Source organism: Bubalus bubalis, chromosome X (assembly GCF_019923935.1).
Source record: "Bubalus bubalis isolate 160015118507 breed Murrah chromosome X, NDDB_SH_1, whole genome shotgun sequence".
NCBI lineage: Eukaryota > Metazoa > Chordata > Mammalia > Artiodactyla > Bovidae > Bubalus > Bubalus bubalis.
In genome coordinates, this window is record NC_059181.1 from 269,371 (window position 1) to 295,265 (window position 25,895).

General features: G+C 58.0%; 1 protein-coding gene across 2 annotated transcripts; it reads left to right on the forward strand.

The window, feature by feature from the left end:
* The first annotated feature begins 4,341 nt into the window (after positions 1–4,341).
* SHOX (short stature homeobox) lies at positions 4,342–15,933 on the forward strand. 2 transcript variants are annotated; one of them, XM_044936615.2, is made up of 5 exons: positions 4,342–4,652; positions 8,415–8,623; positions 12,644–12,701; positions 12,958–13,046; positions 15,559–15,933. In XM_044936615.2, the coding sequence occupies exons 1-5, from the start codon at positions 4,367–4,369 to the stop codon at positions 15,802–15,804; spliced, it is 888 nt and encodes a 295-aa protein (XP_044792550.1). In that variant the 5' UTR covers positions 4,342–4,366; the 3' UTR covers positions 15,805–15,933. The 2 variants fall into 2 exon arrangements, with proteins under 2 accessions (XP_044792550.1, XP_044792549.1); XM_044936614.2 differs by lacking the exon at positions 4,342–4,652 and having other exon boundaries at positions 7,700–8,623.
* The last annotated feature ends 9,962 nt before the right edge of the window (positions 15,934–25,895 follow it).

Here is a 25,895-nt window from a genome sequence, read left to right on the forward strand (position 1 = left end):
TGGGTGGAGGAGCCTGGATGTTCACGTTGAAGTCCGGAAGCGCAGCTAAGAAGTCTGGGGGTCGTTTCTTTTCTTCGGGTGATGGGAGAACAGAGAGGGGGCAGAACCCCCCCCCGTTCCACCCCCCACCGCCCGCCTGCACCTTGCCGCCCTGCTCCAAGGGCTTCAGGACGCACACGGGAGGCCGAATCTAGCCCTTTCTGCCCCTGGGGACCAGGGTGTCTGAGCTTTCTAGCTCAGCCTGGGTTCGGAGAGGAAGCCTGGGCGGGCTGGCTAACTGGGGTTAACTGGGGGTGAGTGATGGGGTACAGCGTTCCAGCTCCGCACCATGCCAGTGTGGTCCTGGCCTGCGTTGGCAGGAGGGGGGGTGGTTCGGACCTGGAAGGACAGGGCCCACATATAACGGTTCAGGTTGGGGGCAAGGAGGGTCCCTCCCAGCCAGCCCCCCCACCCCCACCCCCCGCTAGCTCCTGCCAACTGTGGGGGGGACCCTCTGGCAGGCTGGCTGTGAACCCTTCTTGGGATGTTCACTTCCCCCATCTACCAAGCAGGGGCCTGGGTCTGTGGGCACGCCTGGACCAACAAAGAACTGGGGGCGTCTCCAGGCTGCAGAAAGGCCCCGGTCCTCCTGCCTTTAGTCAAAGACCCTGCCCTCCTCCGCAGCACAAGGTACCCCTGCCGTTACTATTTCGTTCAATCGCATCTGTGTCTGCGTCTCTTCCCAGGTGGACCGAGGGCAGGGGTTGGACCCCCGGGACCTGTGTTAGCACTCTGTGTTCACGGGGGTTTCTGAGCAGCGGCCTCGGATCCACAAGCCGGGTAGAGCCCTGGGGTGTGTTCCCAGCTTCTGGTGGAATCCACGTTGGAACTTCCGTCTTCTCCCAGAAACCAGATCCCCGTCTCTCGCTCCCCAACCCAGCCCAACCCATGGCGTCTTTTTCTTTTCTTTTTTTTTTTTAAGAAAGCAGCTATGCTTTCGTTTCTATCCACAAACTTTTCTGAAGCCTCTTTCAAAGCTGGCAGAATGCACAGGACACATGAAAGCATCCACAACCTTCCAAGACAAGTTGAGATTTTTAAAAAGGTCTCTCTTTTTGGGCCCCTTCTTCTCTGGGGGAAGGTGGGGGGGTGGTGAGAGTCTGCAGAAACTGGAAACAAGAGCCCCTTATACCCGGGAGGGTCTGAGCTCCGGGCAAACCATCCCCCCTCCGCTCCCCGAACCTTGCCCTGGCGGAAATGTAAATGTAACATTTCATAAACCATACCCACCCTGCGGCCTTGGGCACCGACTTGAATTAGCAAAAATATGTGTTCGAAAAAGTCCTTGCCCAGGCTGAAATATGAAAAATAACTCTGAGAGTGGGTTTGGCCGCCTCTGGTTGAAAGGTGACAAGGTTAAGGAGCTGTGTGTGTGTGTGTGTGTGTGCGCGCGCGCGCGTGCCCCTGGCTAGGGACGGAAGGGGAAGGGGTTCAGGGGACATCTGGCTCCTCACTCCTGAAAAGTGAGAGGGTTTGCTCATCAAGTGAAACTGATTTTGTGACAATCTTATCACAAGCACAACCTTGGGACTGACGGAAGCAGCCGGTTGGATGGCCTCCTTCCTCCCAGGACGGGTTATTTCGGAACCAGGCGTCAACTGGGAATCAAATATGGGAATCAAAATTGGGAAGGGGGTGACTTTAACTCTCTCTTGGACTCGAGTTTTTGGATACCCAGGATCACCAGCTGGAGGAGACCCCTGGGAACCGCCTGACCCTAACTCCCAGCAAGTTCCCTCTTGGGTGGGGTTCAAGGTCCCAGGGATGGGGGGCGGCCCTGCTTGGGGGCCTGGAACTTCTCACCCCCTGTTCCCTACAAGTAAAACTCAGGCCTTGTAAGACCCAGCTACTGTGTGCCCCCCAGGGGAGGCTGGGTCCCCGGGTTGGCCAGGAAGGTCAGGGAGGAGGGGAGCAGGCTGCAGGCCGGGTGTCCCTGGGGAACCGGCCTCCTCACCTGAGGCCTGGAAGAGCTACCCTCCCCTCGGAAGCCTCCAGAAAGAGGCTCAAGCGGAGGGCCCCGGCCGCTTTTACCCCGCTTCCGCGCCTGTCAGTCCACTGTTTCCAGCAAATAGAGTTCCCTGGTGGGCGGGCCGGGCCCCCTGACCGGGCAAACCTGGAAGACGCTCGCAGTGGACCAAGTGACCGCGGGGGCAGACCTGGGGCGCGCGACGCGCCTGTGGCCAGGACTCAGAGCTCCTGGGGCCGCCCCGCATCCCCACCCCGCGCGCCCCCTCCAGCTCCGGCCTCGGCCTTCGGCGTCTCCCCCAACCCAGCGCAGACCCGCGAGGCGGCTGCATGTTTAATACATGACGGGTATTTGTACTTCCGTGTGATAGGCGCGCGCCTCCGCTTTGATTAGAGCAGCGGAGGTGACAAAGCCCTGTTTGTCAAGTTGCGAGCGCCTCTTTGCCGTTTCGCTTTTGAAGTCCGCGGGGGAGCAGGCCACGGGCCCCCCGCTCCCGCCCCGACTCCCCCAAGTCCTCCCCACCCCCAGCTCCGTCCGCCGCACGCGGGGCCGAGCCCACCCGGGGCCGCGCGCAGGAGCGCCGGGCACAGCGATCCTGCAGGGTGGACCGAGGGCTCAGAGGACCGGACGGAAACCCGGGGGAGAGACTGAGGGGGCGAGGGAGGGCGGCGGCGGGGAGGAAGGGCCTCGGAAGGACGGGACGAAGGAGAGAAGGAAGCTCTGCTGTGTCTGCATTCCGTCCCCCTCTTCCCCGCCTTCCTGGCCTCCCACCCCCCAGATCGAGGTACCCCCCCGTGCGAACTCGACCTTGGCCCTGGGGCTTCACTTTCGTTCCCACCGAAGGAAACGCTGGACGCCCAGGGCGCCCCGGATCCTGGGTTCTGGCTCATCGGCGCTTCGCAGGATGAGGAACTGACTCCAGAAAAATTGCAAAACGAACTCCTCCAAAACCCGTGACACTCCACCAGCCCGCCTTCCACCCCCGTAACCCCTCGTCCCAACTCCCTGGCGGAGGGGAAGGGCAGGTGGAAGGGGCCGCTAGGAGACATGACAGAAAGCAAAAAAAAAAAAAAAAAAAAAAAATTAAGCGGGTAGGGGGTAGAAAAGTCACTTTATTTGCGGACGTAATTTTGCATTTTGCAGAATGGATAGCTTGTGTCGCTGCCGTGGGTGCAAGTGCATTTCGGATTGCAGTTGAGAAAAAGTGGATCCTTTTAAAGCACGTTATAGCATTCCGAGAGAGGTAGGGTCTGGTCAGGAGAACCAAGACACAAGCAAAAAAAAAAAAAAAGATGTCTCCCCACCACCCCGCCCCCAATAAATCTCTCAGACACCAGGCTAACAGCACGGCTTGAACAAGAAGGCTGCGTCGGTCCGGCGCCCCCAAGGACCGCTGTGTACGAACCGGTTCTCCCAGCGAGGGAGCCACCGGCTTCTCCGCGTCTGGACTCGCGCGTCCCAGGCAGCCGAGGGCCGCAGGGTCCGTGTCCGGCCCCTCCGAGGTCTCCGAGCCGCTCTGCCCAGCCGCTGCCGCCGCCGCGGAGACTCGGACGCCCACGTTCGCCCTTCCTCGCTGTTTCGGGGTTCTCCAACTGTTCCCCCGATCAGGCCGCGCGCGCGCGCGCACACACCCTCTCCGGGGGGAGATCAGGCGGGTCCAGCCACGCCGTGCCCAACCGCATCGCCAAGTTGGGAGTCAATTCTCCCCCGTGGGATGGCGCATCAGCGCCGCCGCCCCGGTGTCCCCTCGGTGGCGTCTCTGCGCGGCCACGCCCGGACGCCGCATCCCGCGGGGAACAGATTCGAGGCGCGAGGCTGCGGCGCTCCTCCCGGTACCGGTCTGCCTAGGACGTCCTCACCATCCCCAAACTCCTCCTCGAGTTTCCTTTCCGCCGGCCATTGCGAGAACACGGATACCTGTTCGCGGCGCTGGCTCTTTGCGCCCCTGCGCGCGCGCGCGCGCTCTCTCTCTCCGTATCCGTCTCTCTCTCTCCCTTCAAAAACTTGATCTTTACCGCTGCACACCAAGGTGCCACAGACGCCAAACAGTGATGAAATCAAAAGAAAACCAATTGCCGGACTGGAGGTGGGGGAGAGATAGCGCCTCCGCGTGCGCCCGCCGCCGAGCCGCGAGGTGTAATTGCTGCAGACAGAGAGCGTTGGGGGTTGGGCGCAGAGGTAGCCGCGTATAAATAGTGAGATCTCAAATTGAAAGGCATAAATAACAGCAGGAGGGACCTGCCTTCACACGAACGGTCCTCTCCGCGCGCGGGAGGCGTGCGGACCACAGCCCGGCTCCTCGCCAGCCCCGCGGACCCCCGCGGCCCCCCCCCGTTCCCACCCCCACACCCCCAGGCAGCCATGGAAGAACTCACGGCTTTTGTATCCAAATCTTTTGACCAGAAAAGCAAAGACGGCAGCGGCGGCGGCAGCGGCGGCGGCGGCGGCGGCGGCAAGAAAGAGTCAATCACGTACAGGGAAGTTTTGGAGAGCGGACTGGCGCGCTCGCGGGAGCTGGGGGTCTCGGAGTCCAACCTCCACGACATAACGGAGGCCGGCGGCCACTGCCCGGTGCATCTCTTTAAGGACCACGTGGATACCGACAAGGACAAACTGAAGGAGTTCGGTTCGGGGAGGGCGGCGGAAGGTAAGCCGGGCCGGACGCAGGCTCCGGGCCCCTCCGGGGCACGGCGCTTCCCGTGGCCACCGAGCCCGGCCGCCCAGCGTCTCGCTCTGCGCTGCGCGGAGGCCCCGGGGAGGGGGCGCCGCAGGGGACTCTTCGTTTCGCCCCCAAAAAGCTGAACGTGACAGCCATGGCTCGGACGCAGAAGGGCCCCGGCCGCCACCCGTCGCCAGGCTTTTCATAAGAAAGAAACCGGCCGGAGAACCGAGGAGGCAGGGGCGGATGGAGGCCCTGGATCCGAGGGCGGGCAGCGGCCCGGGGTCCGCGCGCACCGCGTCCCCGGGGGGCTTTAGTATTGGGTGCCAGCGGGCCCTTTCCCCGGATGGAGAGCGAGCCGGGTGTTTGAGCTTACCAAGGCCGGTCGAGGGTAAGGCTGGCGGCCGCGCGCCCGTGTGCCCGCCGGGGTGTCTGGATGTCCCGGGACGAGCCCCGGTGCTCTCTCCAGGAGCCAGTCGCCTGCCCGCTTCCCCCGCTAGAAATGGGCCGCGTGGGGGACCGCGCCGGCGGGTAGGCGTCGGCCCCTTCCCTCGCCTCTCAGCCCCGGGCTCTCGTAGGCAGAACTTTCCCTTGATGTTGGCTGCCGCGGGGCCCGTGAAATTAAAACCAGCCCTGTGCCCGCAGGTGGTCAGGGTCTGTGCGGGGCAGAAGGGCCCGGGGAGGCTCGGGAACCTCTCTCTCTCGCGCGCGCGCGGCGGCCCAGACCCCGGCCGTCAGGGCGCAGCGGGCCCTCTCCTGCAGGACCCCCATCCTGCGGCTTTTCCAGATATCTCCGAGACGTTTCGGCGCTGTCCTTGACTGCAGAGGCGGCCGGGAGGGGAGGCTTGTTTACAAGGGTTTTCTCAGCGGGGTCGAGATGGTCCCCACCGGGGGCGGATTTCCATGCAAACAGGGCAGCCGGCAGCTATAAATCAGAGGAATAAAACTGGCTGGTTTCTCAGCGGGGAGCGTTTGAAAGCGTCCGAAGGTCTATATTTCTCATGACAAAGCGAGAAGAAACAGAAGCTTGCCATATGGGGCGTGGGTCCCCGTGTCTTCCTCTTGCAGTGTTGAGAGGGGTCGGTATTGGCGACCCCTGGAAGCCCGCCGGACCCACACTTCGCTGGGGAAGTCCCCGCACGCGGGGCTTCAAGGCTGGCCCAGACTGCCTTTGGAAACCTTGACCTTAGCGGAGGCAGAAGGCTGGCGGAGGCTTAGTCCGGATAAGCCCCCGACCCCGTGAGAGTCCGCGCAGCCTGAGTTGGGATCGTCTTACCTCTGGGGCTCACCCCTTGGCGAGGCCTCACGCACCTGGCCCTGTAATTCCTACAAAGACGTGTGCTTTGATGGAGACTAGGCTGTCTGCCGGCCAGAGTCCCGGTCAGGGCCTACTTTTAATTTACAGCGCCTGGCGACTGACCTCCCGGGCCCCTTCACGGCTTCCCCCATCCTCCTTAAAGGCTGAGTTCCCCCTCTGCCTGCCTCGGCTCACCCCTGGACAGTCAGGACAGAGGAACCCTGGCATTCGGCACCTGGAAAGAGGGCAGAGCACAATCGAGGCCTTTTATTTTCTATTTTAAATAGAAAGAGAAAGACAGGGCTGTAAAAAGTAGAAGCAAGAAAAATCGCAGTTGCTCCTTTCTTGTCTGGCTCTGCAGACCGCCCCCCAGAAGGGCCGAGCCCCCCTGGCTGAATTGGCAGAATGGAGGGGCGGGAGACGCCTGGGGTGTGGAGAGACACGGAGGTGTTGAGCGCCCGGATCGCATGGAACCGCTGAGCCTGTGGTTTCTGCAGAGCCTGCCCTGGGTTCTGCAGAACTTTCAAGGCCAGCTTCTCATTCTGGGGTCAAGTCCCTGGGGTTCAGGCTTAAGACACCTGCAGGTCGAGTCAAGGCGGGGCTACCTCTGGGAAAGGATATTTTTCCCTGTGGCGGAGTAGGAGGGAATCCTTGTAAAGGCATTTGTCTCAGGAGGTGAGAGGGCACTGGGTGCCCAGTACCCAGGAGCCTTGAAGAGAGATGTTTCAGGACTTCAGTGCTAGAGAGCATCTTAGGAACCTCCGCTGGGGGACAGGCTGGTTTCACTGATTTTCCCCTGGCCCCACGGAGAATTTGAGTCTTTCCCCCTTTGCAAGTCTTCGGGCTCACGGCTGAGGGCTTCTGCAGTGCTTCCGGACTCTTTTCAGAAGTTGTGGAAGCCCAGACTCTTTGGAGAGAGTTTACGGAAAGCCACTGTCTTCTCCCGGACCCAGAGGGGACATCTAATGAGGGCGTTGGGAGACCTTTCTGTCTGCACCCCCATAGCCCCTATGATCCGAGAAAAAAAACACAAGGGCTGCTGAAATGTTGTTCACTCTGCAATCTCATGGACTGCAGCATGCAGGCCTTCCTGTCCATCACCATCTCCCCGAGTTTGGAGTTTGCTCAAACTCAAGTCCATGGAGTCAGTGATGCCATCCAAGCATCCCATCCTCTGTCGACCCCTTCTCCTCCCGCCTTCAGTCTTTCAGCATTGGGTCTTTTGGCTTCCACCAACTCCACGACTGGGGAGCCAACTTTTATTTTCAGTCCTGGGTTTGGTGTGGGCCTGCATTCCTGGAGGTGGAAAGGAGAGGCGTCTGGATTAGAATCTGGTTGATCCTGACTTTACTGCCCCCTCCCCCAGCAAATACAGATGCTCCTGTAATTTTTGGACCGAAGAGAGTTTGCACTCCTGGCGTCCTGTGGGAGCCTGAGAATGTGTCCAGGAGTCGGAGAGGCAAAACAGGAAGTCAGGAACCTGTGCTCTTGGGGGCACCGCTAGACGCCTTCCTGTGTGCCTTAAGATATGGCTTTGCCTTCTTGGGGGGGCTTCCCTGGTGGCTCAGACAGTAAAGAATCCACCTGCAATGCCAGAGACCCGGATTTGATCCCTGGGTGGGGAAGATCCCCTGGAGGAAGGCATGGCAACCCACTCCAGTATTCTTGCCTGGAGAATCCCAGGGACGGAGGAGCCTGGCGGGCTCGCAAAGTCAGACAGGACTGAGCGACTGTTTTCTTTTCTTCTTTGCTTTGTTGATCAGAGGGAAATGAGGTCCGCCGATTGCCCAGCTCTGTGGTGACCTGGAGGAAGCTCTGGCCTGGCTGGAGCTGCCCCTGTCCTGCTGGAGTTGGTGGGGGGACAGGGGTTCTCCCTGGCCTGGACCCTTAGCCGGGCCTGGCCTCTCCCTGAGCTCTTCGCAGGAGCTCCCGCCAGGGACCCTGTACTTGGGTGACTCTGCCTATGCGTGTTTGACTTAATAATATTTAACACCCCGTTCCCTTTCCAAAAAAAGAGAGAGAGAGGAAGGGGTGTGTGTTAGGTTCTGTCAATATGTCAACAGAGGCGAAGTGGATAATTGAGGAAACTGTTCGGAGATTAGGCCAAGATATACCTGCCGGGCCGGGATTCGGAGTCGTTACAAATGAGCGCGTCTTGCCTGCGAGTTTGCTTAATCGGCGCCACGCAGCTGTGCGTCGGGGCGCGTTGTCCGCCGAGGCCCCGCGCCCCGTGGGCGCACCCAGCGTTCGGCCACGTCGAGCCAAAGCTTCCCGGCGCGCAGCCTGTTCGCAGCGCGCGGGGCCGGTGTTCCCAGCATTCAGGACCGGCGGGCCGGCCCCGGGGAGGCGGGGGCCGGCGGAGGGGCTTTGCGCGGCCCCCGGGGGGCCCGGGGAGCTCGGGCAGGGGCGCGTGGGGGGGGGGACCTCAACGCTGTGCCCTCGGCCGCCCGTAGGTATCTACGACTGTAAGGACAAGCGCGACGACGTGAAGTCGGAGGACGAGGACGGGCAGACCAAACTGAAGCAGCGGCGCAGCCGCACCAACTTCACGCTGGAGCAGCTCAACGAGCTGGAGCGGCTCTTCGACGAGACGCACTACCCCGACGCCTTCATGCGCGAGGAGCTCAGCCAGCGCCTCGGGCTCTCCGAGGCGCGCGTGCAGGTGAGGCTCGCGGCCCCCGGAGCGCGCCCCCTCGGCCTTCGGGGCGCTTTCCAGGAGTGCGCAGAACCCCGGGGCTGGGATGGGCGTTCGGAGGCTTCCCCGGGGCCTCCCTCGCGCCTTGCCTGGCACGCTCGCCCTCCTCGTCGAGCGCACAGGGTGGGTGGCTGGGAGCGAGGGCTGGAGCTGGGCGTCCGGGGGCATCCCCGGGGTCTCGCGCGCGCCCTGCCTTGGCAGGCTTGCCCTCCGCATCTCGGTGACTGAGGCTCCTGCCCGCGCGGGGCCGGATTAGCCGGGGCGCCGGGCGGGGACCGGGGAGGGGGCGCGCAGGGGCGGCGACGCGGGCGCATAGAATTGGTGATGTCCCCATCTGGCGAGCCACCGGCTGCTGGGGGGTGGGGTGCGCCCGCACGTGCGCGGGGGAGGGGGCGCTCCCGGGTAGTTTTGTTGTCTTTTTCTTTTTTTTTTTTTTTTTTTAAATCTCGGGTTGTTGTAAACGTGGAAGTGAAGCGGACGACTTTATTGATGGGGGAGGGTGGTGGAGACCCCCTTCCTGACGGGCCCCCCCTCTGCAGGCGCTGCCGACGGCCGGCCCTGCCAGTCCTGCTGGGCTTTTCGGTCGGCGTTGACGGGGTTCCGGGCAGGACAGCAGAGCCCGAGAGAAGGAAAAGAGGGTCACGGTCCCTGGGCTCCTGGGACTGGTTATTTAAATAAATGGAATTAATGCGGCCATCGGGGGGAGGGGACCGCGTGCAGCCGGGGCTTTGAAAGAACGGCTTTCTTGTAGCTGTAGGATCAACGTCTTTAAACACGACTGGGCTAAGATTGTACGCACGAAACGAAAACACGGAACGGGTTTTAGAGACAGTGTTTTACAAAAGCTTTCATTTGGGGAGCGAGGGGGAAGGTGTTTGCATTCTGTGTCCTTCCCGTTTCCTCCCTGCCGCCGCGGTAACTGGGGTTTCTTAGGCGGGGATGCCGCAGTCCCCCAGCCTGTCCAGAACTCTCCGTGGCCTGACGCGGTGGTGCAGCCCGCATCCCTGGGACCGCGGGCCGGCTGGCTCTGGGGACCGCGTCCCCGAGCCCATTTGTCCCGGCGTCTGTGGCCGAGGCGAGGAGGGGCGCGAGGCGGAGAGGGGGGGACTCCTGGCCACCTTTCTCCGTCAAGATGGATGGGGCTGCCCTATATAAATTAATGAAAAGATTAAACTTTTGCTGAAGGGGACATCAACTTTTATGTCATTTCACAGCCTTTCTGCCCGGGATCTGTAATATCTCCCAGGCCTTGATGTACTGTTTCTATAAAAATAAATTACTTGTAATTTAATTCCACACTATTTCTTTCAGTAGTCTATTACTGAATAGCACCTTCGCAGGAGAGACCGAGTTGGCAGAAAATTGCTTCTTGGGTGGCTACAGATCTTGAGAAAAGCCCTAAAAAAAAAAAAAAAAAAAGGTTCGGGGGGCGGATGGGAGGTGGGAAAATGGGAAAAGTGAGGCACAGGCCTATTGATCCAGAGTTGGATTAAAATGTAACGATTGTAAATAATAATAAAAATAAACATGGGAATATAAGAAATGAAATAATTTCCGACTGGCCACGGGGAGAAGCATCGTGTAATAAAGAGAAGGCAGAAAGTGGTCATAAAAACCAATTAGTTAAAACTAGGACCCTGCTGTGCCGAAGCCAGGAAAGGGGGGCGGGGGAAGGTGGACTCAAAAAGGAAGAGACGAAAATGCGCTATATTTTAATCCTGAGTCTGAACTGTTGGGTAATCCTTTTCGGTACAGGCTGTCCTGTGTTGTTAGAGGATAGTGTTTCAATTTAGAGTGGAAATTTGCTGTAAATAAATTGAAGACCCTTTGGAAGCTGGTCCTTATTAACCTTTTATTTTTAGTGCTGTACTGGAAAACTCATATCACCCAGCTGTCAGGGTTATAATCGAAAGTTATGAGACCACGGTGAGGCGCGGGCGGTAATTTAATTACGACAAATATCTTTGGGTTTATGGCGCAGAGCTAAATTAAATGTCATTATTCACTGTCTGTAATGGAAATCAAAAGGAAATCAGATTACAGCATTTGTGAGAGAAATCAGCGAGTGATCCTTAATGAAGAAATAACTGTCTAAAGCAGTGTCGTGTGCTTCACTTAGCATATTCAGGACTAATTGGAATTGATCGTGAATCACCCCAAGACTGATTTATTATCGCCGAACGCAGCGGCTAATTCATCACTTTTATTCTCCGTAATCTTATTTTTTTTCTTCTTTCCCCGTGCTGAAGGGAAAGTGAGTTTTCTTTCTTAGATTTAAATAGGATTCTGTTTTCGAGGAAAAAATGCCCTTGGTGGTGGGGGGGGGGGGCGGGGGTGTGGTGCAGAGTTTTCGCATCTGGCTCCGAATTTTCACATCCTCTGCTGAGGATGGCCGGGTACCGGACCCCAAGGAGACGGCGGTGCCCAGGAAGGGTCGGAAACGGAGAGCGGTCCCAGTCCCTAGCTGAGTGCAAGGCAGCGGCGATTTGGGGCGGATCATGGGTAGGGAAGGAATCGGAGTGCAGGCTTTGGAAATGCAATCAGGATTTGTGAATCTCCACACATCTTGAGAAGGGGCACGGTTTTGGAAAATTCTTTTTGGAGCAACGGGGCATTCAAATTTGCCAGGCTCCCTGCAGCGTGGCGGGGTGAGCTTTCCTACGCTTGGTGGGGGGGAAATCAGTTCTGTTAGGACAGGCGGGTCCTAGAGGTCAGCCTTGGATGGAGAACGGGCCCTTAAAAGAGGCTGCGAGGGAAAAGTTCAGGTGTCCTAGAGTCCAGGCTGTTTGCAGCCTCCGTGGGAGCTGAGGTTTCCTGGGCAGGCTGGGAGACGGGAGCGGCCCCAGGCCCTGAGCTTGGAGCATCGCAGGGTCCCCGACTTCCCCCGAGAGGTGGGGCGTAGTCCGAGTTATCCTGGAGCACCACGGAGGGGACTGGGTGAGAGAGGCTGTAGGGGGAGTTTTGGAGAAAGTCAGGAAGGAAAAAATCAAGTGCTGAGGAACCCAGACGGAGGGGAAGCCCTGGATTCCATCTGCATGGGGCTGTTTGGAGGAAGGGGGCAGTGAGTGTGGGGAGGACTGGATGGGGCATTGGCGGGGGGGGGGGGGTGGGGGGGGGCGTGGGGCTTTACACCCCAATCTTGTCGTCAGGCCTCTGATACTCATTTGCTTGGGTCTCAACACCCTTTCAGGAGACTCTGAGCCCCTCCAGTTACATTTCCTGTACCTGAAATCCAGGGTCTGCATTTTGTGTGTGTGTGTGGGGGGGGTGCCCCAGTCTTTGGGAATCAAGAATGGTCATGACTCTGGGATGTGTAGCTGGGACCCTCCAGGCTTCCAAGGAGGTGGGGGGATGCCTTGGAAGACTTGGAGGTTCCTGGACCCCAGAGCTTGATTAGGCAGGAGGCTGGTCAGGAGGTGGAAGGTCAAGTTGGACCAGCCCTGATGGGAGTGGGGGCTGCCGGCACAAAACGCTGTAAGGTTCTCCACGGCCACCCAAGGACCTTCTTGGGCTTCCCTGGTGGCTCAGATGGTAAAGAATCCGCCTGCCAATGCAGAAGACCTGAGTTCGATGCCTGGGTGGGGAAGATCCCCTGGAGGAGGGCATGGCAACCCACTCCAGTATCCTTGCCTGGAGAATCCCACGGACAGAGGAGCCTGGCGGGCTACAGTCCATGGGGGTCACAGAGTCAGACAGGACTGAGCGACTAAGCACAGCAGAGAGGACCCCCTGCTCACTTTCAGTCCTGGATGCTAACGCTCTAGTCCCACTTAGCTGAGGACACTTGTCAGCAGCTCCAGGTGCCCAGTTGCGCTGGGGCTGGGGAGACAGGGGCAGGGGAGGGAGGCCTTGAGGGGGCCCACAGACAGTTTTTTTTGTGGGGGGGGGCGGGAACCCCAAGCGCCTTGCACAGCCTCTGGCGTCGTCTGGAAAGCAGGCTTCGCCTGCGCTCACGATGGGGGTGCACGTGTATTCGCTCCACCCCAGGTTTGGTTCCAGAACCGGAGAGCCAAATGCCGCAAGCAGGAGAACCAGATGCACAAAGGTGGGTGCGGGGCGGCGGGGGCGGGGGAAGGGGGAGGGGGGAGGGGGCGGGGAGGTCGCCGGGACGGGTGGGGGGAGGGCCGACGGGGAGGGGGAGGGGCAGGGCCGAGGGGAAGGGGGGAAGGGGGAGGGCCGAGGATGGGTGGGGGCGGCGGGGAGGCCGCCGGGACGGTGAGGTGGGGGGAGGGCCGAGGGTGGGGGTGGGGGCGCGGGAGGCCGCAGGGCGGAGGGTTCACTTCTCCTGTGCTCGCTCGCAGGCGTGATCCTGGGCACGGCCAGCCACTTGGACGCCTGCAGGGTGGCCCCCTACGTGAACATGGGTGCATTGAGGATGCCTTTCCAACAGGTAGCTCGGTTTTGTATTTTTATTTCTCCCCCCGAGGGGAGCCGCCGCCTCCTCTAACCCGCCTGGGGGGAAGAAAGGGGAAGCACTTTTTCACAAGGGCGAGATTTATAAACCCATTGTGCTGCGCTGTGTGCATAGTTACACAATCCTGTCCGACTCTTTGCAACCCCATGGACTGCAGCACCCCATGGACTGCAGCACGCCAGGCTCCGCTGTCCGTGGGATTTTTCCCAGGCAAAAACACTGGAGTGGGTTGCCATGCCCTCTTCCAGGAGATCTTCCCCCGCCAGGAATCGAACCCGGGTCTCCTGCATTGCAGGCGAATTCTTTACCACTGAGTCACCAGGGAAGCCGTGTTAACCCGTTGGTGCATATTAACATCACGCTATAAAAAAAACTCTGGAGAGTTCTGTTTGAGGGACGACTAGAACAGAAAGCCAGACACAATTTCTTTCTTTTTTTTTTTTTTTTTTACGAAAGTCAGAGGGGAAAATAAAAAATGCTACCCACCCAGGAAGCGCCCACTCGCTCGGTGCCTGATCGGGGACGGAGGTGGTGTGTATCCCATTCGTGCGTGAGAACATTTTTCTGCAGCCAGCCTGGCCTCTCTGCATCTCAGTGGGGCGGAGGGGGGAGTGATCCTTGCCCTTGCACCTCAAGAGTTGGGGGTGCGCGGAGGGGGGAGTCGAGCCCAGCTCCCAGCAGCGCAGGCAGTCCTGTGCAAGGAGGGGGGCAGGTGGGGACAGAGGCCCTCGGAGTCCAGGTGTCCCAGGGGCCGCCCCACCGCCCCTGCTCTGGAGCAGCCTCTGGTGGGTGGCGGGAGCAGCGTGGCGGGACCTGCGGGGGGAGCTGGGCTAGAGGGGGCGCCCCTGCTGCTGCGGGAGGGGGCGGGGACCAGCATGGGGTGGGGGCATGCACGCTGGTGGACGGGCGTGGGGGGACCCAGCGTCGGGGTGGGAGCCCCAGCGTTGGGGGGGAGCGTGCACGCTGGTGGGCGGGCGTCAGGGGGATGGGGGCCCAGCGTGGGGGTGGGGGGAGGGGTCCGGGGGGGGGACCGGCATGGCGGGGCGGCGGCCCAGCATGGGGGGTGGGAGCGTGCACGCTGGGGGTTGTCTCTGCGCCTGTGGGTGCTGAGGGCCGCGAGGTCTGAGGGTCTGACCTGGCCTGCAGGGCTGTCTAGGCGTGACAGCGTGGGGGGCCGTCTCACAATGGAGGGTCGTGTAGCAGCGACACCGTGGGGGTATTCCAGGGCTGGCAACGTGGGGGGCCGTCTCGCCACGGAGGGTCGTTTAGGGGTGACACTGTGGTTTCGGCTGGGAACTCCCGTGGGGCTGAAGGTAGGGAGGGAGTCCGGGGCTGTGGGCCGGGGAAGGGTCGGCACACTGCTCACTCGGACCCCGCCCCCAACCTCCAGGGCGGGGCCCCTCGCCCCCCAGCATCCCTGCCCAGGCCTGTAACGGCTATTACAGGGGCCGCTGCCCAGGCGTGGGGTCAGCGTTGGGCCCTCTGAAATGAGACCATTGGGAGCTCGCAGACCTGGCTGTGCTCTTTTTGGAAGTGGGTGGTCACTTCCTCCTCCTGACCCAGGGATCGAACCCTGGTCTCCTGCACTATAGGCAGATTCTTTACCATCTGAGCCACCAGGGAAGCCCATATAAGTTGGAACTTTGCTCTGCAATTTTTACAAAATGCTGTGGCTCAGACAGTAAACGGTCTTTTGGAAGATTCCCAGACTCTGGCCCATGGGAAGGGGCTATGTGTGTGTGTGGGCCGTGGAGGGGGGTGGTGGGAGTGGTGGAGGCCTGAGCTATAGGCAGGACCCTGAGTCCAGGGCCGTGTCAGACCATCAGCTGAGGGTCGGGTGAGGAGGGGGTACCAGGTGTAGACACCCCGATGCTGAGGTGGGCCCGGGGATCTGTGCAGATCCCCCAGCTCCTTGGGGGTGGGAAAGCCCCCCTCCCCAAAACAGCCAGTGACTCCCATCCAGACATCAGGTGTCCAGAGAACAGTGGGTGGTGGTTCCCTGGTGGTGGGGGATGGTCCCCTAGCCTGGGGGGGGTGGTCCTCCTGGTGGGAAAGCCCCCCCACCAGAACAGGCAACGACCCCCATCTGGACAGCGGGTGTCCAGAGGACAGTGGGTGGTGGTCCGCTGGTGGTGATGGGGGGGTGATCCCCTGGTGGGGCGGTGGTTCTCTGGTCTGGGGGGTGTCCTCGGGTCAGGAAAGCACCCCCTAGAACAGGCAGTGACCTCCATCCCGACACCAGGTGTCCACAGGACAGTTGGGCGGTGGTCCCCTGGTGGGTGGTCCCTTGGTTAGGGGTGGTGCCCTGGTCTGGGGAGGGGTCCTCGGGGCAGGAAAGCGCCCCCCCCCCCCCCAACACGCAGTGACTCCCATCCGGACACACCGGGTGTCCGGAGGACAGTGGGAGGTGGTCCCCTGGTTTGGGGGGGTCCTCGGTGCGGGAGAGCGCTCCCCCACGAGTCCTGACTGTGCGGGTCTCCCACCCCAGGTTCAGGCACAGCTGCAGCTGGAAGGCGTGGCGCACGCGCACCCGCACCTCCACCCGCATCTGGCGGCGCACGCGCCCTACCTGATGTTCCCGCCGCCGCCCTTCGGGCTGCCCATCGCCTCCCTGGCCGAGTCGGCCTCGGCCGCCGCCGTCGTGGCCGCCGCGGCGAAGAGCAACAGCAAAAACTCCAGTATCGCCGACCTAAGGCTGAAGGCGCGCAAGCACGCGGAGGCCCTGGGGCTCTGACCCGCCGGCCCGCCGCCCCGCGCGCGCCCCGGGCCCGCCACCCCGTGCATCCCTCCGTCCGTCAGTCAGTCCGTCCGCGGCGTCCTGCACTCTACCCCTCCGCTCCCCGCACCGCTCCCCACTCTCCGCCTCGACGGGCCGCACGGACACCCCGGAGCCAGGGAGCAGCGAACTCCCCGCGCCGGGGCCGCCCTGGGAGATCCCTCTCCACCCCATGCAGGCCTCGGGAGGGGACATCGGGGAGCGCACGGCACCTCCAGTACCTCGCGGAGACCGTCGCGGGGGCGGGAAGAGCGAGCGGGGGACGGTCGGACCACCCCAACTCGGCCCCCTCTTCGGGCGGTCCGTGCGTCCTGGGACGACCCTCGGCCACTTGGAGCTGCCCTGCGACCTCTCCTGCGGCTGCCACTTCCCAGCCTGTGCATGCGGCCTGCGCCACGCGCCTTTCCAAGATCTCACAGTCTAGGAAAACAGGAAAAAAAAAAAAAAAAGGCCTGGGGCTGGTCTCCTCTGAAGATGACAATGTTTGGATGCGCGCGGTTTTATTCACTGCCATGGACGGAAAAGTTTCATCCGAGGAGCTACGGGACGCCCCCCCCTCCCGCCCCCCACCAACCCCTGTGTGGATTTCAGTGTGGACTCGGGCATCCGGAAGCAGGGACTCCCTCCTGGGCCGGCCCGCGCACCCACCGTCCCCCTACCCTTCGCCTGGAAGGTAGCAATAACGAAGCGCATTTGACACGGCCTGGCCAAGGTGATGCTGGTCACCGGGGACCTCAGGGTGTCACGTTGGGACGTCCCGGGGAGGGCCGGCGGCCTGACTGCCCCCTGTCCTGCTCGCGTTTGGCCCCGGCGCACCAGATTCAGGATTCCTTGGGCCGCACAACAGGAGACTTGATAACTTTCCCCCCAGTCTTTTCGATTCCCCCTCGAATGGACACTCTGGCTGTTCTGCAGAATTCAGATGCGGAGAGGACTTGCAATAGGACAGAGGGGCACGGTGATTTAAGGTATAATAATAATAACTGATGAAGCATCCACGCTAGGGACATGCAATGACGTGCAGGAAAGTGCAATATTGTAAATATTATAGATTTAAAAAAAAAAGAAAGCTGTCCACTCTTGACCCTATCAGCTCCGGACTTTGAAGGGCATTACCTCTGCGCCCCCCACCACCACCTCTGCATGCTGCGGGCCCAGTGCCAGGATGACCGGGGTAGGAGGGGAGTGCTTGCGGGTGGTGGAAGTGAGTTGGGTGTGGCTTGAGATGAGAACCAGGATGGGGGTGGGGGGTGGGGGCGGGGGAGGGGCTGAGGGACGCCTCCTCCAGGCAGGCAGTTTTAAGAGAATTTTTTTTTTTTTTAAAAGGTGTGGGGCTTCCCTGGTGGCTCAGTTGGTAAAGAACCTGCCTGCCAGTGCAGGAGACCCGGGTTCGATCCCTGGGTGGGGAAGATCCCCTGGGGGAGGGCATGGCAACCCACTCCAGTATTCTTGGCTGGAGAATCCCTTGGACAGAGGAGCCTGGCGGGGCTCCAGTCCATGGGGTCGCGCAGAGTCCAAGATGACAGTGTGACTTTCACTTTCTTTCACTTTTCTAGGGGTAGCCAGGTCTAGCCTTTCTTTCCTTCCTTTTTTTTCCCTCTTGTCCACGGGTTTCCCCTCCCCGCTTGTTGTGTGAACATCAGACAGCTCTGTGTCTTAGCAACAGGTCAAGGGCGGTGGGGCAGAGTCGCTTGACACCATGTACCCAAAGTGTTGAGGTTCCCAGGTTGAGTTGGGGCGATGGGCTTTGCACATGCTGTGTGAGGTTGGGTTGAGGAGAGTGTGGTGGTGGCTGGGCACCCTTGCTGGGCTTGTCTACCTCGAAAATGTGCATTTGTCTTTTTTTTTTTTTGGTCTGTTTGTCTGCCTTAGTCAACCCAGGCTTAGTCAACCCAGGCGTGCCCAGACGGAACTTGCTACCTAGGTCCCCAAAGCTCAGCCGGTCCACTTTCTAAGCCAGCTTAACAGCTTTTCAGTCTTGCTGACTGTTTTCCCTTACCCCTCCATTTGGGTACATTTCTGTAAGAAAAAAAAAAAATTTTTTTTCTCCTCCATGTAAGGGAATACATTCTACCTTTGCACTAACCTGCAATGTAGACTCATTTACAACATCTGAAACTCTTTTAATCAAAAGGCCCCTTCAACATCGTATTTTTTTTTCTAATTTTTAAATTTCAACTAAAGCTCTGAGATGATGAAGTGAGAGATGGGGTAAAAGAAAAATTGCATATTTTTAAATCACTTGCAAGCCTCACTCCCAGCATTCATGGCAGTATGGAACTTGCCTTGTATGTGCAGATCTCCTGAAAGGTTGTGATTTTTTTTTTTTTTTTAAGTCCTCTCCATGGGATTTTTCCAGCAAAAATACTGGAGTGGCTTGTCATGTCCTTTTCCAGGAGATATTCCTGACCCAGGGATTGAACCTGGGTCTCCTGCATGGCAGGCGATTTCTTTAATAATTGAGCCACCAAGAAAGCCCATATAAGTTGCAACTTTGCTTTACATTGTTTACAAAATGCCATGGCTCAGATGGTAAAGAATCTGCCTGCAATACAGGAAACCCAGGTTCAGTTCCTGGGTCGGGAAGATCCCCTGGAGGAGGGCATGGCAGCCCACTCCAGTATTCTTGCCTGGAGAATCCCATGGACAGAGGAGCCTGGCGGGATACTGTCCATAGGGTCCCAAAGAGTGGGACACGCCTAAGTGACTGACACTTTCAAATGAGCCTCGCTCGTCCTAGAATCGAAGGCAAAGGTTGGAGGTGAAATGTGTCCGTGCGACTTTTTCTCTTTTTTGAAGGTTTATTATGCATCCACTGTGGTGAAACGCTGACTCCCCACACATGAGGTCTGGTCTGGCAGAAGCTGAAGTTTTAAAACAGAGCTGCCCGCTGGGAGGCTGGGAGGCCTGCTGGATGGGGGTGTCATCTTGTCCTTGTCTCTCTCTTAAATGGGGTGAGCCGGGTGCACCCCTCCTGGATGGGGGGCCCCTCATAACTGAACAGAGCCTGAGCTGTTTGAGGGGGTGGGGGGCTATGAGAGGAGCTGACATGGCTTCTCTCTGGGCAGGAAGAAAGTCTTGGGGCGGCGGAAGACTGTTTAGGGCGCCTAGCGTGGACGGCGGCTCCTGGCCTCCTGTGTCTCCCAGAAATTCCAGGACAGAAGCGAGCTAGGAGCCCCGGTCGTGGTCAGCTCTGCCCAGCCCAGATCTGGTCTCTGCTTTCTCTCTGTCCGGCAGTCGGCAGGGTGTGCTGTGGTGGGCAGATGCTCTGTGTAGGTCCTGGTGTCGCGGGACAGTTTCTGGATCATCCTGGCCTCTTCCCAGCAGCCGTGGGACAGAACATGTACCAAGGTGGACGTAGTTTGGCTGTTCTCCGTGTTTTCTGAGTAAAGACAAGACCCCCTTCTCAAAGTCCTTCATGGCCACTTCCAGAGGGAGCAGACCAAGTGAGGAATCGCTTAGAAAGCAAAGTGGACGGGTCTCCTCCGAACAGCACCGGACGTGGGGTTTTTGGTTGTGAAAGCCACGTGCAGGTGGGCCCGAGTGTGCAAACGTGCTACCACATCTCTGCGGTGCTTAGCCCACGGGCTGCAGGGCTGTGTTCTCCAGGACGGCCCCCAGTCCACGGAACCGGTTTCGTTTCCTGAGACTCTGGTCGGAGAGGTCTTTCTCGATGGGGACTCCCGGTTTAGCAAAATCTCTTGTTCTTCTCAGCTGGGTTGTTCGGGTTCCATGTCTTTCTTACAGATTCGCTCTTTTTTTTTTTTTTCCTTCTGTTGTGAGGCTGGGAAACTTGGAATTTTATCTCAACGGGGACTTGGTTGCATTGATGGGTCTTAGCATCAGATGTTGGGCTTCTGTGGTGGCTCAGATGGTAAAGGATCTGCTTGCAATGCGGGAGACCCAGGTTTGAGCTCTGCGTTGGGAAGATCCCCTGGAGAAGGACATGGCAACCCACTCCAGTATTCCTGCCTGGAGAATTTCCATGGACAGAGGAGCCTGGTGGGCTACAGTCCACGGGGCCGCAAAGAGTCGGATGCGTGCGAACCACTGACACTTTGACTTTCGCCGCACATAGTTGAGGTGATGAAGTGTCTGACTTGGAGTTTTGCTCGCTCGGCAGAGAGGTGCAAAGATCCCGCCGGTGGCTCGTTTCTAGAGGGGTCACGGAGGTCATTTTGCTGTCGTGTTTTACAGGGTGACTTTGTTCCCCGTGACCGAGGCCGAGTCCAGGCTGGGTGAGGTTGCGGTACAGGTTAGCCGCAGAGCCACGCATGTGTTTTCAACCTTTGCAGAGTCGCGCGTGCGTAACATCCCCCACCTGGGGAGAGGCTCTTCAGAAGAGCTTCACACGTCCCCAGGGGGTGCAGGGACTCCCCCCCCGCCCACCTTGCTCCCATCAGAGTTGGGACCCCTGACCAGCTGCCCCTGACTGCAGGTACTTGTGTGCTCGGCCATGAACTTTCTTCCCAGTGGGGCCATCTGGACTCTGAAATGGGAAGGGGTTGGTGTCTAAGCTCACGGCCACCCCCGCCCTGCTGGTAACTCCCCCAGCCCAGTGTTCCCACCGGTGGGTTTCACTGTTAATGCTCCCCCAAGTCAACGGGGGACCCCAAGCCCTGAGTCCCAGCGTCGCTTACAGAAAAGCCGACTTCCATGACAAACATACATTTGAGGCACTTTGCTCCTTTTTTTTTTCTCCCCCTACCCCAAGTTTGGGAGGTTGGGTTGGCGGAGGGGTTATCCGTGGACAAGCTCGACATTAGAAAAAGGAAAAAAAAAAAAAAAAACTGGTGCCTAATTTATTAAAAATTAGCTTAGGAATATGCTGACTTTTCAATACACGTGAACACGATGCAATTTATAAATGTTTTATTGAAATTTGATATTTAACGAGAAAGCGGTTGAGGAATGTAGAAAAAAATGTTCAAGTTGCAAAGCTATTAAAACGTGCTATTTATTGAGAGGCGATGGTTTCCCCAAGCCAGCCCCGCAGTACGCGGAGCTCCCGTGTCCGAGGGGCTCGCTCCTTTGCTCCCTGGGAGTAAGTATATGTGGATGTGTTATTTATTTCTCCCCCACCCCTTCGGTTGAAAGTTCCTAAATATGTGCTATCTTAATTATGTTGAGTGTAACTTTGACGTTGCCTTGCCTTTATTTTTATATAATTTTTAAGCCTGTTGCTTTTTTCCCCCCCAGCCCTCTCTCCTTTCTTCCCCTGAGTTTACGTGCAGCGACGGTAACTTAGGACACAGCGCCTGGGTTTGGGTTATGCATACAAGGTGTGTACGCGCGGGTTTTCAGGGATCGCTCACACGAAATCACACAGCAGCCCCCACCAACCCCGCAACCCCGCTATCGTGGGGCGAAAAGAAAAACAGGCCAAAGGTTTTCTTGGCTGTGCTCGCCGGCCACCCCCCCCACCCCTGACCCCACACGCAAAATCCCCTCAAGTTCAGTTCTACTTACAAAGTGTATTTTGTCAAACCATATAGTATGAATGTACATCTTGTAAAACGGAGATATAAATAAACTTATAAATATTTGTATTCAAGTGTTAAAAAAAATTCACACCTCTCCCCAGAGGAGACTGGTGTGGGTGGGTGGGGGGGGCGGTGAATTTCCGAGTCGGAGGAGGCTGAAAGTTTGGTTTGCGAGGGGACAGCAGTGTGTGTGTGTGTGTGTTTCTGGTGGTTGTGTGGCTTTCCCTTCATGACTGCTCCTATAACCCTGACCTCGAGGAAAGGTACGTTCCACCCGCCTCCACCCCCCAGAAAAGTGGGGAAAGAAAAGAGAGAAGAAAAAAAAAAAATCCCCACTTGCATCAGGTCCAGATTGGAAGCTGAGCAGCCAGGGGACCTGAGAAAAGCCCACCTGCTTTGGTTTCCAGTGTAAAATGCTCCTTTTGTGTGATTTCTTTGGGGACTGTGGGCGAGTTCTCCGCCATGGCTTTGCACTCATGGTGGAGTCCTTTTGGGGAAAAAAAAAAAGAATAAATGGAAGAAAAAAAAAAGCAACACTTAAAAAAAAAAAAGTTGGACCTTTTTTTTTTTTGGCCTGAGCTTTTTGTCTTGTTCCGGAGAGGAAGGTTAACAAGGTGATATCGTCTTCTGTGTTAGTTAAAAATCACACGTGAGGAGGAAAGGGCAGGCAGACGTCGGGTGGGGGGAGCTGCCTGGGGGTCCAGGGAGGCTGTGTGAGCTGGAGCTGAGGGGCTGGGGCCTGCTCGTTTGGGGGGCCGGGGGAGGGGTGACCCTCCCAAGGGAGTATCCATCACCGCCCAGGTGTGCCCAGAGCAGCTTGGATCCTCTCCTCTCCTTCTTGGTCCCAGAAGCCTTCTCAGCCAAGGATGGGAGTTCTAAAGGACCTTGTTGTTGGATGCTGAGCATCGGTTAAATAACTCTGGAGTTTTCATTTTCGTTTCTGAGTCGGACGCTGCAAAAGCGGTGTTTGCCCAGAGCCCTTTCCCACAAGCCTGTTTGTGTCCTGGCTGTAGGAGGCAGGGGGCCGGGGTCATTGACCCGTGGGCAGCCCCAGGGCGCGGCCTTGGACAGGTTTCTGATGGTTGCATTCAGCATCTGTATCCCAGGCTTCCAGGTCAATATGTCCTTTTTGGGGGGCAAATGCAGCCAGCTTTGGTCAGGCTCTGCTAAGTGGCTTAGGTCATGTCCGACTCTTTGTGACCCCATGAACTGCAGCCTGCTAAACTCCTCTGACTGTGGGATTCTCCAGGCAAGAATACTGGAGTGGGTTGCCATGCCCTCCTCCAGGGGGACAGGCTACTCTCCACGAGATGTAATCGGCACCCTTATTTGGTCATTGAGAGAGCCGTGAACGTCCAGCTGTGTTCAGCAAACACCTTCATACTGTTTAAGAGACCAGTTTCTGTTCCACACAGACTCACTTTGCTGCCAGATGTAACCGATCTGAGATGGAGCTGACTCTGTCCTTGAGACGTTCTTGGCATAGCTGAGCCTGAAATGTCAGTTTGTCTGTCCTTAAGACATTCCTGGCAGAGCTGAGCCTGAAATGTCAGGCCCTGAATTTCTTTTTTTTCTTTTTTTTTCTTCTCCCCGCTGTGGACTGTGCTGAGCCTGTTCCTTGGATTCAAACTGAGTTTTGTTTTTCTTTCTAAATGACTCTGAGTCACCCACACGGACACACCCCGCAGAAAGACGGGGCTGGGGGTTTCTGACGGCCGGACAGCTGTTTCTTACGACCCAGTTCTCAGATCTGTAAATTGAACACGAAGGTGCATTTGCTCTGCATCCTGTGCTTTCCGTATCCGGGTTTCCGAGGCTTCTGCTGGGGGGTTGCGGGGTGGGGGGCGGGGGCTCAGCCTCTCGTAGTCAGTCACAGGAAGCAAAAACCACGGACCAGCCGGCAGACACACCCTGGTGCTCACCAAAGGGCTCTCAGAGCAGTTGTTGGGGAAAAAAAAAAGTCGTTTTCAATTTCACCAGCATGTCTCTCTCTTCACATGGATACGGAACGCAGACGAGAAATGGTGGTTCTCTGCCTCCAATCCCGTGGCCCTTTTCTGATTTTATGGGTTTGTTTTTTTTTTTTTAATGACTCCATTCTTTTTTGTTGAAATGCTGACATTCTTTGAATAAAGGCAGATACAGAGTGCCTGTTGCCGAATCTTACTTGTTTGCACGTCAACATTTTGGATTTTTTGTTTTTCAATCAACATGATGGATTTTTTTTTTAGCCATTGATTGAAGTGATGAGGTTTTTTTTCTTAGTGTATATTTGCTTCTTGTTTACCTGAAATCACAGAGAATGAGCTTTCCAAAAAGGTCTAGCTTTAGTTGGTCTGTGGGTGTGTTGGGGTAAATGCACAGTTATTTCAGCAGACACGTGAGAGGGAGTCGAGACCCCATGGACATCTGTCGTGGCGTTCCCTCCTGGACCGCCTCTTGCCCTCTGTCCTCGGAGATGTGAGGGTGACCCTGAGCCCAAGAGATGCAGCGAAGTCGGGCGGAGCCGCCATGCGAGGTTGTCCGAGTTAGAGGAGGCAGGCAGGTCAGCGCCCCAAGCCGTCCAGGCAGGTCACCGCCCCAAGCCGTCCGTGTCTGAAGAGATGCAGGGTGTTTGCAGTGTTTGATGAAAGTGCCCTACCGCAGGAGACTGTTTTGAGAGTGGGCTGGAGGGGGATAGAGGCAGGAAGCAGTTGAGACAGAGAGCCCTTCCAGAGGCTCTGAGTGGCCCACCTCAGACAGGGAACGCGAGCAAGTGTATTTCTCACTCAAATCGAGGGCAGCTGGTCCTGGCTCAACTTGGGGGTCTCCAGACCCAGCAGTCTGCTCCTACTTTAATTCCATTTTCTTGAGACGAGGACCCAATTGTGGGCAGCAGAGTGTGGGCGCTCACAGGGACCCTCTGCTGTGACGGGCAGGTCGCCCTCCATCCTGCGGAATTTGGTGACGTACAAGCCCCTTTCCTTCCAGAAGGATGGTGAGATTTCCACACGGGTGACTTGAAATGATGTTTTATCGTCAGAACTATTTATGCAACATCTAGAGAAGGAAATGGCAGCCCAGTCCAGTATTCTTGCCTGGCCAATCCCATGGACAGGGGAGCCTGGTGGGCTACAGTCCAGGGGGTCGTAAAGAGTCAGACAGGACTTAGCGGCTGAGCAACAACAACAAGCTTTTAACAACTGTTGGAAAAATACCTTATCGTGCATGCATGCACACATCCACAGACACACACACAGAGAAGAGAAATGAATTAGAGGAGAATTACGTTGTGTGTTCAGCAAGGTCAGTGAAGTACGACCGCACCCAGACGGGCGGGTTGATTTGATGCGTACGTCGGACGGACGTGAATCTGAGAAACGAGCCGTACAGGGACCACACCAGCTACTCAGCAAGTTTCTGCGAATCCGGGGCTCCAGGTGACCAAGCATCGGAGCGAAGACGTGGATGCCGAACTGAGACGCAAGGGCAGGACTCGGTTACACGGTGAGAGCTGCGGGTGGACCCAAGGCTGCAGTGGGTTGGACAGATGTGTGTCGTCTTCCCAACACGTTTTGGAGAGTGTTTGCTGGTTTGGGTCATTTTCTGGGGAAACTAGAATGTGCGTTGTTTCTGCACCTTGACGGAGGATGAAGGGAGAATTCTACAGAGTGCAAGAGAGGGAAACCACCGTCTGCGAGGAGCCACGTGCCTCCCGCCCTTCCTCGGTCGCCGAGGGATCTTATGCGGTGACCGAGGTCAGGTGGTCACCAGCGTGTCCGGCCGTGCGGGACCACAGGGCGCGTGCTTCATTTTCTCCAACTCAAGGGAAGCTTTCTGCGTCTGCAGACAGGGCTCTGGAAGTCACAGTCAACGCCGATACGCTGGAGATGCCCCGAGCCTCTCGCTGAGGTTCCTGACAAAGCTTATCCGAGGTGAAACGCTACATGAGAAATCGCTGGATATTTACGCGGAAGTCTCAGGGAGCCATTAGGCACAAGACTCTGAGTGGAGACACTGTACTGGCCACGTCTGTGCAAGCGACGCCAACGGACGCCTCTTCTCCCAGCAGCTCAGCTCGAGATTCCTTCTTCTCCTCTGACGGAGATCCCGGCAGTGCTCACCTGAGTTGAAGGTGAGACTGTGTCCCGTTGCTGACTGGCATCAGATTCGGGCTTGCTTTCTGCTGGGACAGTGCGTGGGGTCCCCACGACCAAGGATCATGGACCAGTGACTTCAAACCAGAATCATCCGTGCTCCCCCAGACCTGGGGACCAGACGTCTGAGCTCAAGGGGTCCCAGGGCTGAGCTCCCAGCAGAGGCTCCAGGAGAGGGTCCTTCCTGCCTCTTTCGGCTTCTGGGGGCTCCAGGCGTCCGTCCCTGGGCTGGTGGCCGCCTCCCTCCCGCCTCTGCCTCCGTCTCCACGTGGCTTCTCCTCTGTGTGTCTCTCCTCTTCTGTGTCTTATAAGGACTCTGTCCTTGGGTTTCGGGCCACCCCCATCCAGGAGGACCTCTTCTCATACCTTCACTCCATCATGTCTGCAGAGACCCTGATTCCATATAAGGTCCCATTTGCAGGCTCCATCC

What these genes read in the sequence shown, in the direction of transcription:
- SHOX (XM_044936614.2), top strand. Translation starts at nt 8,015, where the DNA reads ATGTCAACAGAGGCGAAGTGGATAATTGAGGAAACTGTTCGGAGATTA. An exon ending in TCTCCGAGGCGCGCGTGCAG is followed by an intron (nt 8,624 to 12,643) that starts GTGAGGCTCGCG and finishes GCTCCACCCCAG; the next exon opens with GTTTGGTTCCAGAACCGGAG. An exon ending in TGAGGATGCCTTTCCAACAG is followed by an intron (nt 13,047 to 15,558) that starts GTAGCTCGGTTT and finishes CTCCCACCCCAG; the next exon opens with GTTCAGGCACAGCTGCAGCT.